The 13144-nt window shown below is 49.2% G+C and overlaps 1 protein-coding gene across 2 annotated transcripts; it reads right to left on the bottom strand.

Annotated features, from left to right (window-relative positions):
* Positions 1 to 2748: 2748 nt before the first annotated feature.
* On the bottom strand, positions 2749 to 7342 carry NEUROD1 (neuronal differentiation 1). 2 transcript variants are annotated; one of them, XM_080974927.1, is made up of 2 exons: positions 7183 to 7342; positions 2749 to 5165 (listed from the first exon to the last, which is right to left on the bottom strand). In XM_080974927.1, the coding sequence occupies exon 2, from the start codon at positions 5152 to 5154 to the stop codon at positions 4057 to 4059; it is 1098 nt and encodes a 365-aa protein (XP_080831053.1). In that variant the 5' UTR covers positions 5155 to 5165; positions 7183 to 7342; the 3' UTR covers positions 2749 to 4056. The 2 variants fall into 2 exon arrangements, with proteins under 2 accessions (XP_080831053.1, XP_080831054.1); XM_080974928.1 differs by lacking the exon at positions 7183 to 7342 and adding an exon at positions 6343 to 6500.
* Between the last annotated feature and the right edge of the window lie 5802 nt (positions 7343 to 13144).

Raw genomic sequence — 13144 nt, 5'->3', positions numbered from 1 at the left:
TGTGACAGCTTGGTCATTTTAGTTGGTCCACTAAAGTATTGCCCTCATGTGGATGTTGAGATTCATCTTCTGGGCTCACATGGTGACCTTAATTTTATTTTTGTGGGGGTTGAACACATGCAGATTTTGTGTGTGTTTTATTTTGCATTGTTGCAAACACAAAAGCATTACTGCCCCCCCTCCAAAAAAACCCAACCCAAATAAACCACACTTGAAATTAAGTGGTAGATATTTTTTTCTTTAAAAATGGAAAAGAATGCTGAGATTCTCAGGGAAGCATAATAGCCCATTCTGCACTTTCTCTGTGCATGGCATAATGAAATGCAAACAGTCCTGAGGAACATTGTGTCTCAGGGAAGAATTCAACAACATGCTAAGGTGATGTTACATGAGGACAAGCATTTCAGCTTGCCAGGTGGAATGAGTCCTTGCCTCCTCTCCCAGCTCACTGTTCTTGAGGTTCTCCCAACCTTCTCAAGACAATTTTGGGGGCATGTGGGTTGGTGAGAGTGGGGAAGCCCCATTGCAGAAGTAGAAGCTCTTGTACAGAACTTTTGCTGATAGGGCTCAATAGTTTAATCCCTCCCTCAGTATTTTAGTGCTACGGTGTAGCCATAATGAACCTCATAATGCATATTCACACCAAACAGTAGGGTTACCAGTTCATCATAATGGAACAGGCTTATGGATGCTGATTTAAGCATGCATCCCTGTATATGCAGACTAGTTCCTACTTTTGTCACACACATCCATAACAGTGTTACTCCAGCTCATGATGTCTGCTCTTGATTGTACATGGTGCATTAGGGAAACAACATGAAATAGGTGTGTGAAACCTGAGGCACACCAGATGTTGCTGGACTCCAACTCCTGAGAGTCCCAGTCAGCATGTTCAATGGTCAGGGATCATTAGAACTGTAGTCCAACAACTTTGGGAGGGCCACAAATTCTCCATCCCTCATGTAAGATATTTGTGCAAGCCTGCCAGCAGTCTGGAAGCCTAGTGATCATGAATTAACAACTGTTAGCAAAGGGCAGCTGGGTTTCAGTAGGACTTATGTGTACCAAACTTTCCCTGCACTGGAGCCTTTAAATGGGCTTGTTAGCAACATAAACTTGAAAAGGGGTCCTGATTCACCAGCAACTTGGCAGCAGCAATTAATGGTAGGAGCAGACTGGGTACTGAAAAACCGGGGTTGGCCTAAACACATAAATACCAGCTTCAGGCAGAAACATGATTTGTTCTGGGGAGCCCAACCACAATTGAATTCAGATGCTGTTATATATCTAAGGCAGTCACCAAAGGCTAAAAAATAAATCCCTGGAATGCTGGGGTCTCTATGCTACCTCCTGCTTGGGGAAATAGAAACCATCTCCTCTATGCCTTTCCATGAGCAGTTGGTGGGTTCCCATCATCACCATCCTTGCTTGCTGCAGGACCCCAAATCTTAGTTATGGTGCTGTCAGTGCCAGTAGATACTCTAGGTCAGGGGTAGCAGCAAGATTCAAATTTCAGATGGTACTGGAGATGTGAGGCAGAATGTCCTGGAAAGGTCTGAGGTCTGATCTTGGAAGCATTCAAAATATAATTGCAAAGAGCAAAGTATGTTTGCATTGCTTACTTCTTTAGATGTCATGATGACTGGAAACAGATGTATTCCTGGTAGAAGAGTTACATGTGTGAAACCCAAGCATACGGAAGTGTCCTCCCCACTCTAAAGGAACACATACTGTATCCATATTGATCAGATTTGAGTGAGGGCAGGAAGGAGCAGAGGAAACAAGAGCTACCTATGACTCCCGGTAAGATTTGTGTGTAGGATATGGCACTCCTGAATTTTGACCACAGATGGTCTGGACACAAAGTGAGGGCGACTGCCACCCTCCATCCAACCCAAACAGTCGCTTAGGATACATGACTTGCTTCAGAGAAATCAAACCACCACTTATTTCAGTTTACTTTCAGATGCAGTAACACACCCAAGGCTTAAGAGTCCCAGAACCTGTCTGAGTACCATACATTCAGTGCTCTGCAGAGCTTTCCCCCTCTCCACCGAATAACTATTGCCAGCTCCCCTTCTGCATCTTTGGGGGGGCTACAAAGCGCTTACAGGTCAGAGGGCGTGGCTTCCTGTTTGGTCCAGAGCAGCAGCAGAATCTCTACAAATTAATCACTGGGCTGTGGAGTTGGCTTTGCTGGCCGATCTTTCCGTCTCTCCCTGTGGGATTTCAGCACCGCAGAGCAGGACAGCTACGTAGGGCCTTGGCCCGGTGAGCGGTTGCTACTGTGAGCGCATGAATGCGAGCTCGCCTTGACTTCCAGATCAGATTTCCGAGGGAACCTTGCTCGCTAGCTATGCGTTCCTGCCACCTCCCACCCGTAGTCAGGTTGCTATTGGACTGCACCTTGGTTTGTTTTGTTTTTTTTCTTAAACTTCCGTTTATTGTACAAATTAGTAAAGGTTGCACCTTTTTTTAAGGAACTATTACAATAATCCCATAGGAATTGCTCACACTAAGAAGGGGGAAGGGAGAGGGGAATCATATTTAAGGAGAAATGCAACATTTGACGGACGTCTCCTTACTATCTCGTTCCAAAGGTGTGCTTACTAAATTCCCAAATGTGCATTACATAGTCATATACAGGATTACGAACAAAATTACAGTACAGATTGAGTTCGGTTGAACCAGCGTTACATTTCAGACAGCACTTATTGCGGATTGCATTGTACATGCATAATAACTATATTGTTCTAATTACGAAGTCAAATGGTTCGAATGGGTTTGAAACTACTGACTACAATCCACCAGCATATTATATAACAACCCCAACCATAGTGAACCTGATTGGCTTTTCGACTCCTGGACGGAAATATGACAAACCATCGATTCATGTGACTATGTATATATTTAAAAATATATATATATCATGCATTTATCATTGCCTGGAAACATTAAGTGTTTTCAAGTTATCTCTGTTCTCTTCAAAATCACGTGAGGAGAAGGGACGGGGACGCCAAAGATTAAAAAGAAACAGTGCAAATTGAATGTGATAGTCAAGCAGCTTTTGATTCGGGAAAAAAGGGAAGAACTTGGCATTTCCTTATGAAAACATGAATGTCTGGCGAGTGGGAGCGTGTCTCTATCCGCACATAAGGTTTTGCAAACCTCCGTTGGATTGATATGTTCCAATAGGAAATAAATATTTTCCTACTTCCATTTTTTAAAAAAATAATAATCCAAAAACCCTGTAGGAATCTGGTTCTTACTGGAAGGAAACGAAATTTTAATGGGAAAGACTTTGCTGGCGCTGTGCATTTGTGTGTGTGAAGAACGTGAAAGGAAAATGAACGGGGCGGGGAGGTGCTAAGGCAACAGAACATCCCCCCCTCCCCACACACCTCTTCTAAGCACTTTTCTGCTGGTTTAAATTACTTAAATTATTTCGTATAAATTAGATATAATTCTACTTTGTTTCCAATACGTATAAAAATCGATGAAGCTGCATGGTTTAAAATAGTTTATCAAAAGTTATTAAAAATTCTGTACAAAACCACAACAAAATAATTCGGCATGGGAAAAGGTAGCAAGTAGGAAAAATGCTGGTTGAAAAATAGACATTTTATATATATTTTTTTGGATTTTTTTTTTAACTGGCCCACGTCTAGTTTCAAAAACAAAAAAAAATTAATAAGAATTGCATAGATCCTAATTATTGCTTGTGTTTTTTTTTTTTTTTTTGTCCCGATCAGTGGGGAGACTGGCTGACTTTCTTCTACACTAAATTGATAGTGCAGATTTACATTCGGGACCGTGCGGGGTGGGGAAGCATAGCGGAGGGAGGTGGGATTTACAGAAGGGGGACCAGGAAAAATGGAGCCTCCCCATATATTTATATAGATGACTCTGGCGTTTGGAAGTTCCCCCCTTTGCCCCTTCCCGTCTTTTTGCACTTGGAGCCCTAGGGTGGGTGGGCGTCTGTGGGGGTCCCCCTTCCCAAGCAAGGCATCCCCTCGATGCCCCTTCGCTCCTCTGCCCCGACGCTTCTGGAAGGGCTCAGTCGTGAAAGATGGCATTGAGCTGGGCACTCATGACCCTCTCGTGGTGGGCATGGCTCTCGTAGGGCAGGAGGTTGTCGATGGGGATCTCGCAGCGAGAGGCAGAGCAGGAGAAGAGCGATCCGTGTCCCGGGGTCCCCGCCAGGCCGGCGGCGGCGGGGTAGTGCATGGTGAAGGCATAATTTTTCTCAAACTCTCCGGAAGGTTCGTGTTTGAAAGAGAAGTTCCCGTTGACGCTGAGCGGAGGGCTTAGGGGCCCGTCGAAGGAAGGGCTGGCGCACTCAGCCAGCGCGCTCTCGAAGAAAGGCTCCAGCGCCGCGCCGTAGGAGTGCGGCGCTTTCACGTGGAACAGGTGGGAGCTGTCCATGGTGCCGTAAGGCGGGCTAGGCAGCCCCGGCGACTGGTAGGCGTAAGGGTGCACCGGGAAGGAAGCGCTGGGCGGTTGCATGTGCGGAGGCAGGTCCTGGCTCTGCTCAGGCAGGAAAGTCCTCGGGTTGAGCTGCAGGCAGCCGGCCACTAGGTTGGTGGTAGGCTGGGACAGGCCTTTGCAGAGCGTCTGCACGAAAGAGACCAGGTCGGGGCTCTTGCCCGAGCGCAGGATCTCCGAGAGGGCCCAGATGTAGTTCTTGGCCAGGCGCAGAGTCTCGATCTTGGACAGCTTCTGCGTCTTGGAATAGCAAGGCACCACCTTCCGCAAGTTGTCCAGAGCCGCGTTGAGGCCGTGCATGCGGTTCCGCTCGCGGGCGTTGGCCTTCATGCGCCGCAGCTTGAACCTCTCTAAGCGAGCCTTGGTCATCTTCTTCTTCTTGGGACCGCGCCTCTTGGGCTTCTGATCGTCGTCTTCTTCTTCCTCCTCCTCCTCCTCTTCTTCCTCCTCCTCTTCTTCGAGGTCGTCCTCTTCCTCCTCCTCTTCTTCCTCCTCGCCGTTCCTCAGCGAGTCCACCTCGGCTTCGGCGTGCATAGCTTCCAGGTCGCCCTCTTTCTTCTCCGCCTCGTGCTCCTCGTCCTGGGAGCTGAGGCAGTCGTCCGTCCAGCTGGGGGGACCCTGCGGCTGGGGCTCCCCCATCAGCCCGCTCTCGCTGTACGATTTGGTCATCCTGCAGGATCCTGCGCGCGGAAGAGATCACAAGAGAAAAAGCATTTAGCAGAGAGGACACTCCCAATAACTTCCTCCAAGCCCTTCCTCCGGGGCTACAATCCTAAATGCATTTGCCACGGAGTAGGCGCCACTGAAACCAGCGAGGTTTACTTCTGAGTAGAAATGCACAGGATTTTCTCCTTGTCAGCATTATTTAGGAAGTTCTATAATAGTTATTCCGTTCACACTGATTACAATGTGATAATTGGCTTTGGTGAGTTTCACCCCCCCCCCCCACATTTCTATGCGACTTTCTGCAAATTGGGTTCTTAAAGAAGTTTCCTAGCAATTTGAAACTTACGGCGCAATCCTCACCCCGTCTACGGAGACGTCCTATTCAATTCAACCGAGTTTCCTCCGAGGCGAAAGAGTACTGCAGCTTTAGACTCTCTGACTCCTAAGCCTTCCCCAGTAAACAAACTTCGACTTTTCTCCGCGCGTCTCCACCACAATGAGATCGATCGTCTCAAATAGCATTATATAACTTGTTTATATTAGTGTTGGTGGTGGCTCTCTGAGGAGATTATAGATAGAATGAAATTTGACGGAGAGAATCGGAAAGAAGAAAATGTCTGGGGGGGGGGGCGGGCGTGGGGGAGAGAACATCACGCAGCAGCACAGTCAGCGGGACAAATGGCCAACGATTATTCAGCCCGGGCAGGATTTATCCGTTGAGTTGGGTGCCCCTTTTCATTCTGCCCACATTTCATTCTGCCACTTCATTCTCCCCTACAATAGCCGTGCAGACTTCCCAACTGTTCAGAGTCCAGCCAAAGTCTGCCGCCCAGACAGGGGATCAGGTGCAGCCACAGCCTCTCTAATAAACCACCCCTCCCCTGCCTTCCCCCACCCCCCTTTCTGCCTGAGGATCCCCAACCTTGCGAGAGGACGCGTTTGCTAATGAAGGGGATGGACCGATCCTGACCGTCTTAGGCAAGCGACTCTACCGAAGCCTCCGGAACTACAAGGCGATCCAAATGCAACAGTTGAGTGAAACCGTTTGCTTCTCCGTCACCAGCGCAGCCCCTCTCCCTCCAGCGGCAATGGGGAGCGAAACCTGACCCATCTGTTGCCCACTTTCCCTCTCCCCATATAGGAACTTCCCTCTCTCTTTTAGCAAGCAACCCGCCAGTTCCCAATCCTGACCTGTCAAAGGACAGGCGAGTCCTATCAACTGATTTGACGCCCCATTTTTCTTCTCTCTTTCCACCGCCAAAAGAAAGAAAGAAAGAAATCCAGCGGCACCTGTTCTAGACTGCAGCCCACACTCCTTCCAATCTGTAAGGACAAGGTCTACTGGATTCGATTTGGCTCTGATCCCCGCCCCCCCCCCAAAAAAAAAACCAGTGCCATGCGCAACAAGGCATTACTACTGATTCCTCGGATCATTTCTACCGTATTTTTTGTGTCGCTGCGCCTCACACGGCTTGACGCAGCAGCAGAAACGCAGATGGGGGAACTGAAGGATGTCATACAACGCGCGCTTTCTAGCGAGTAGGTCGAGAGCGTTGGATCGGCGGGTCTTTACTTCATGGGTTTTGCCAGGATTTATGTAGGGGGAGGAGCAGGCTTTATGCTGGGGGGGGGCGGGGAGAGAGAACCTCAGCTAGTTAAGTATTTTGTATTGATTTACTTGATTTAGGGGGACAGCTACCCCACCTTGCCCCTCCCTTGGCTATGCCCATGCTTTACTCCTGAGTAAGATCGTACTGGACCCAAGCGTGTGGCGAAAAGAGTTCGCCAACAAGAAAGGTCATTAAAAAAATATTTTTTAAAAAATAAAAATGTAGTGAAAAGAGCCAATCCAATGGTTCATCCTTATTTCGTTCAGATAGAGGAAATAATAGCCTTCTGGGGAAATAAAGCTAGTCGTGCGATGGGTTGGGGTGCTTTTTTCCCCTTTTCTTTTTTAGGCATATCCTTCACCCAAGCCACGGATACTGTATAAAGAGGAGATGGGTGCTAAGGAGGGAATCAAATATTTACCTTTCTCTTTTTCTTCTTCAGCGTGTCCTTTGCAGTGATGGTCTCATAACCCTGTTGCTCCTGGGAAGCTTTCCTTACAACGGAGGGACGTGCCACTTTTTATTGGATTTATGTGTGGTTTTTTCCTTGAGGCTGCATGCAGGAGACTCCGCTTATATATATAGCCGAGGCTCTTCTGCTGGGGGGGGGGAGGAGGAGGAGGAGGGGGCGGGCAGCGAAGGCACCCCCTGGGGATGGCCAGCCAGCAAGCTCCACCTCCTTCGCTCCTCCCCCCTCCCGCTACACCCCCCCCTACCCACCCAGCGACTGCGTCAGCCTTCCCCTGGCACGCGCCATATGGTCACCCACGTCAAGCTTCGCGCGGGTCACGTGAGCTGCCCATTCGTATGCCGCCCGGCTCTCCCTGCCATCCCTTTGTGGCCCGAAAGAAAGTGGCCATCTGTCGCCAGCCAGAGACTCGGCGGACCTGTTTGTACCCGCAGGAGAGATTAACCCTTGCGCTGGCGCGCGAGGCTTGGGGATATTGAGAGGGAAAGGGTGTGTGTGTGGATTGTCCCCTTATACTTTTGACCGAGGAACTAGGAGTAGCCTCCTTGAAAGAGAAAGAAAGAGCGTTTCGGGCTCTTTCTTTTGTCAGATCGCGGAGATCCTTTGCGCGCTGCGTTGTGTAAGCGTTCAAGGTCTCCACCCAGCACCGAACTCGCAGAACGATTTCACGTATGAGGAAGGCTCATTAGGGTACAACCAGCGCTCGTTTCCTCCTTGCATTGCGCTCAGTTCCCTGTTCAGGTTCCCTAGTTGCCGTCGCTTCTTTCGGTGCGGAGATGGAAACAGAAACGCGTTCTCGGATGCTTTTCCGGCGGGGGTCCGGGAGCAGCTTTGCTCCCCTCCGGAGGGAAAGCACCGAGCGCCAAGCAGCCTACTCCCAGGTCGTGCAGCTCACAGACGTGGGAAACACGCCATACATTGCGAAAGCTGCCCTGGTCTGTTACAGCAGCAACCATCCGCTTCCCGCCCAGCAATGACCCAAGAATCTGGCGGCAAAAGCTTTCCTGCTAGGCGACAGCCCACTCCCGCAGAGTCTCAAGAGATCTCCAGCCTAGGGGGAAAGCGATTATAGGTGGTTTTTATATATAAACTCTTTATAAAAATGGTGGTGATGTGTGGGTTCATTCGCGCACCTTTGTTGGCCGAGGGTAGCAGAAGTGGTTAGGAAACGGTCGGATCCACCAGTCTCCAAATATTCAGTCGTGGCCTGCAGATACTGAATCATTGGTTCGTCTAACTCAAGATTCCCTGCACGGCTCTCTCAGGTCGGGAGCCTTTCCTGGAGATGCTGAACCTGAGGAATGAACCTGAGGACCTTCTGCTTCCAAAGCAGACGATCAACTACCACTGAGCAACAGCGAAGCAGAGAATAAAGAAGGAACTTTTGTTTACTTTCCCCCTACCCTTCGGCTCCGAGCTTCCTGCAAAGAGGCCAGGGCTGTTCGCATCAGGTTCCCAGCTGAACTTCAGCACTAGGTCAGCGTCTTCAGAGCCTTCGAACGGGCTGCTTCGGTGGGTTTGCAAATCGCATTTCTGGGAGGTGTGTGGTAGAGGCGCACCGTCCTTCCTCGCCTCACCTGGCAATCCAAAATGAATTAAAAATAATAGCAGATCCGCCCCACCACACTCTATATTTTTAGTTTCTATGCGCACAAAGCACTGGGAAAGTCCACTCTATAAACTGAACTCTCTTTTCCTCTAGCCACAGACCAGAAGGGTTGCCCCACATACATCCCCGCTGGGCTGTTTCGAAAACCCACAGCCTATAGCTTGGAAGGGAAAAAAACCAACGAGCGCTAACAGATATTTGTTTTTCGACTTGTGATCAGCAAAGCATCACACAAGGACTGAAAGCAGAGTTCTTGTGCGCCTAGTGATATTTGCCGTTTCACAATGAGAACTTCTCGCTCTTGAGCTTGAGTTAGGGGTCTCTTTAGATCCAGATGGTTTTTTCCATCACCAGATTTTTCTAGGCTTGTTTGTTTTTTCTTTTTAAAGGGGAAAAAAGTCTTTTCTAGATGACCCTTCGTTATGTCATTGATTCGCTCTCCTAAGAAGGTGGGTGGAGGTTCAGCCATCTAGGTTCCTCTTGCGTGGCCTGGAGCAAACCACCTCCAGATCAACCTAGCTTGCAGGGTTCTTGCTAGAATCAATTAAAGCGCACAATGGTAGATGCCGACCAGGGCGTATGGAAGCACAACCATCTAATGCTGAAGGACGGATCACCGATGCTTCGGGCAACGTGCTGAACGCCTTCAAGGAGAAGGTCCTCTTCAGCTTTGGTCGCCTGCTTTGTGCATAAATCAGTATAAACAAGCCATCCCTCCCTCCCCGCCTTTAGTAAAGCACTCCATTTTCATATCCCGGAAAGGAGTTAGGCGATGCAGAGAAGAGGCTCCCGACGGAGCTGGGGAGGAAGAAGAGGGACAGGACTTACAACAGGGCAATTGAAAGCGGCCCTGTTTCTCAACAGACGGCGTCGTCATGCGATAGGAACGCGCTTCTAGACCCTTTAATGAGCGTTCCTTTTCCAGGAACTTGCTTGGCAAGTGAGAAAATGGTTGCGCATGTGAGAGAGGGAGAGAGCAGGTTGTTTTAAAAGTCTGCCAGGAGAGGCCAGTTGAGAAGAAATGGGAGAGATACTCGGTCGTCGGAAGCGGGTCAGGCGCGACAGGAAGAAAATCTGGGAAGTGGAAATTTCCTCTTACTGTTCATCCCTTGTGAATTTAGTTCTTTCCTTCCTTCGTGGTTCTCCTATGCGCTCCATTCAGCCAAACCATCTGCAGCAGTGCTGGATATTACCCTCGTTGGAAGCAATTCGTCGACTTTGAACCCGAGTTCAGACAAGCAGTGGCGTGGCGTGGGGGGTGCAGGGGGGGCGGCCGCACCGGGCGCAACATCTGGGGGTTAGGGTTAGGGGGCGCAAATCCACTGGTTAGGGGGCGCAAATCCACGGGTTAGGGGGCGCAAATTACTTGCCTTGCCCCGGGTGCTGACAACCCACGCTACGCCACTGCAGACAAGTGATACGTGGGCCAAATGGTAGGCCTTCGGGCCTGGATTCAGATCCTTGAGAAATTTAGCCTGGGGGATTTGGGCGTCGCTCTCCTTGGACCCCAATCTCTTTCTGCAGAAGGATAAGTAAGGCCGCTTAAGGGCTGAGGCAGCAGTCCTAAGTCCACTTACCTGGGAGTAAGCTCCATTGAATCCAATAGGGTTTACCACTGAGTAGACGTGGTTAGGAACGCATTGTTAAAGTGGGGGGAGGGGTTGTTGAGGGTGGGATTCCACAAGAACTGCAGGGCAGTTCAAGCTATTAAAATGTTCCTTTGTCTGTCATCCCCTCAGTGGGACTTCCTTTTGAGTAGGCACATATAGGATCCCACTGTTAAAGTCCTGACTGTGGACTGGGTCGCACGCCTGCAGTTAATTTCTTGTTTGTTTCTGTTGCCGTCACAACCCTCATCCGTCTACTTCTTAACTTTGCTCTCCAACCCCTGAGTTCTCTTCATCTGCCCCCGTTTTTTTGAGGGTGTGTGTGGACAGTCTGAGCTCATACACGTTTACTCTGAAGTCATTCCCATTGAGTTCAATGGGGTTTACTTTTGAGTAGCCATGGCTGATCCCAGGGAAGAAACAAGGGTATTATTATTCCTATTTTGTTTTACTGACTTCCAAACAACTACCAAAGAGGAATAATAACTGGGGCTGCGAATATGGTACTTATTTATATGCCGCTGAATGCCAAAACAAAGCTTCAAAGCTGTTTATAAAGTGTTTTTTTAAAAACAACAACAACAACAACAACCCAGTGATGCCACGTTAAAATATATTTTTAAAAATCCGTAATGGTAAAAATGCATAGTAAAATAAAGCAATTATTTTTTAACAATACAGCAAAAACAAAACCAAGAGACTCGGGTCTAGAGATAAAGAAATACCTCTGCGTGTGCGTGTCATCTAATCTATCTATCTACCTATCTCAAAGATTCCTTTATTTTTCTTTCCAGTTTCTTCCTTCCCTTGATTATTTTTCTATTCCTTATCGACACCTCAGAGTCCCCCCCTCCACCCACCCTCTCTCTCTCTCTCTCTCTCTCTCTCTCTCTCTCTCACACACACACACACACACACACACACACACCTCACCGCTCCCCCTCTCCGACCCCCCCCCCGTTTGAGGGCTCCTCCTGTCTGCCAAGCGGCACGCGAGCCGCACGCGTTGTCAACAAAAGCCTCTTTCACGGCTCGCTGCCCCTTTGCAGCGTCCCAAATCTGCTCGCCCCTCTGCCGCCTGCTTGCAGCTCATCTGCCGACTTTGGTTCCCGGCCCCATCCATATAGCAGCAGCGGCAGCAAGAGGGTGGGGGAGGGAGGGAGGGAGGGAGGGGGGCGGAGAGGAAAACAAAACACGAAGGCCAGCGTTTAGGACGCCCACCGCTGAGGGTGCGGGTAGGGGCAGCAGGCAGGTCGAAAGAAGCGCGCGAGGAGGAGGACCAGCTTCTTCGCTTTTCTGTTCTCTGCTGCTGACTAAGTCAATGGGATTTTCCCAAACAGATGACATTTTGAACCTCGCGCGTGTGAATGTGTTCCTACACACCTTGGTTCGATTGTTGTACGGAGCAGGGGAGCACTGGCACCTCAAGCAGCAAATTTATGAAGCCCATTTCCATCGGAAGTCAACCCTTTCCCTTGAAACTCCGCACCGAAGAAGCCCATGAAACATAAGAATGTTGTTTATTTTCACCGACAAATTCTGCCTGGGGGTGAGGGTCTAGAGTCGAGGCAGGTTGGCGACACTTTCTATAGAGATATAAAAATAAGGGGAAGGGGCGGACATCGAAGCAACCGACGACATACCCTGCGGAGAACTGCTAGTTTCTTGCAGATCTGGCGAAGGCGGTGGAAACGCTATTAAAATGCCTTATAGTTGTCCAAAGTGCGAACTCCATCCCAAGGAAATCTCTGGGGTTTGCGGCATTATCTTAATTAAGATAATTGATTCATATTGCACCTGCGAGAATGAAGAGCGGAGGAGAGAGGGAGGGAGAGAAAATGATTCTCTGCCCGCTCTCCCTCCCATCCTAGCTTAAAGCTATTGGAAAGAGGAAGCCTTGCTTAATATTGAGTGATTTATGACCGCAACAGACAGCAGTAGCTACGGCTGCGTCCTGTTTATTTGAATATTCCAACCCTTGCACAGAGTACATAGGGCTCAATGAAGATGGAAGCTGCTCGTCTTTCTTTCTTTCTTTCTTTCTTTCTTTCTTTCTTTCTTTCTTTCTTTCTTTCTCTAAAGTTTAAATCATGTATGTCAATATACCTATACAAAAGGCCAGCAGATTTTTGCCAAGCTCATTAAACAGGGACCCAGCTTTGGGCTTCGTATGCCAAAGAAGTAGATGGAGGCGTGCCCGTGTTTGCCGTGAGTTTTCAGGCAGTGGTGGGGTTGTGTGCGCGGGGAGGGGGACGTCTCACACCTGTTTGCGATAGAAACAGATTGAGGACAGCCGGGGCCAGGTAACAGACGAGAGGGCCTTGACGACGGACAAAGGTGATCTATCGATCTGGCTGAGCTTAATGAGCGCAAACGAAGCTGGGGAGATAGGGTGGGGGATTGGAAAACATCTCCCCAGGCTAAGCTCAATGGGTGGACCACCGATTTGGACAAGCGGCCAATTAGCAATTTAAAGGACGCGAGAGAGGGGAAATCAGCACCCTGGACAGCTCACAGCCGCAGATCACCCTGCGGCTATAAGGCTTTGCCCGGCGCCGTTTTGCTTGCTCTTGGCAAGTCCATAATGACCTGTAAGGTCCATGCTGAACCGCTAAAAGGGTTCCTTTCCCTTTTTTTAATTGCCAAGCGGAGGTCAATATCCGCCCCGGCTGCTGCCCATTTCTTTCAGAAGCTAACC

Source organism: Podarcis pityusensis, assembly GCF_964106645.2.
Source record: "Podarcis pityusensis genome assembly, chromosome: 1".
Classification (NCBI taxonomy): domain Eukaryota; kingdom Metazoa; phylum Chordata; class Lepidosauria; order Squamata; family Lacertidae; genus Podarcis; species Podarcis pityusensis.
This window is presented reverse-complemented; position numbering and strand designations above follow the sequence as displayed.

What these genes read in the sequence shown, in the direction of transcription:
- NEUROD1 (XM_080974927.1), bottom strand. Translation starts at nt 5,154, where the DNA reads ATGACCAAATCGTACAGCGAGAGCGGGCTGATGGGGGAGCCCCAGCCG.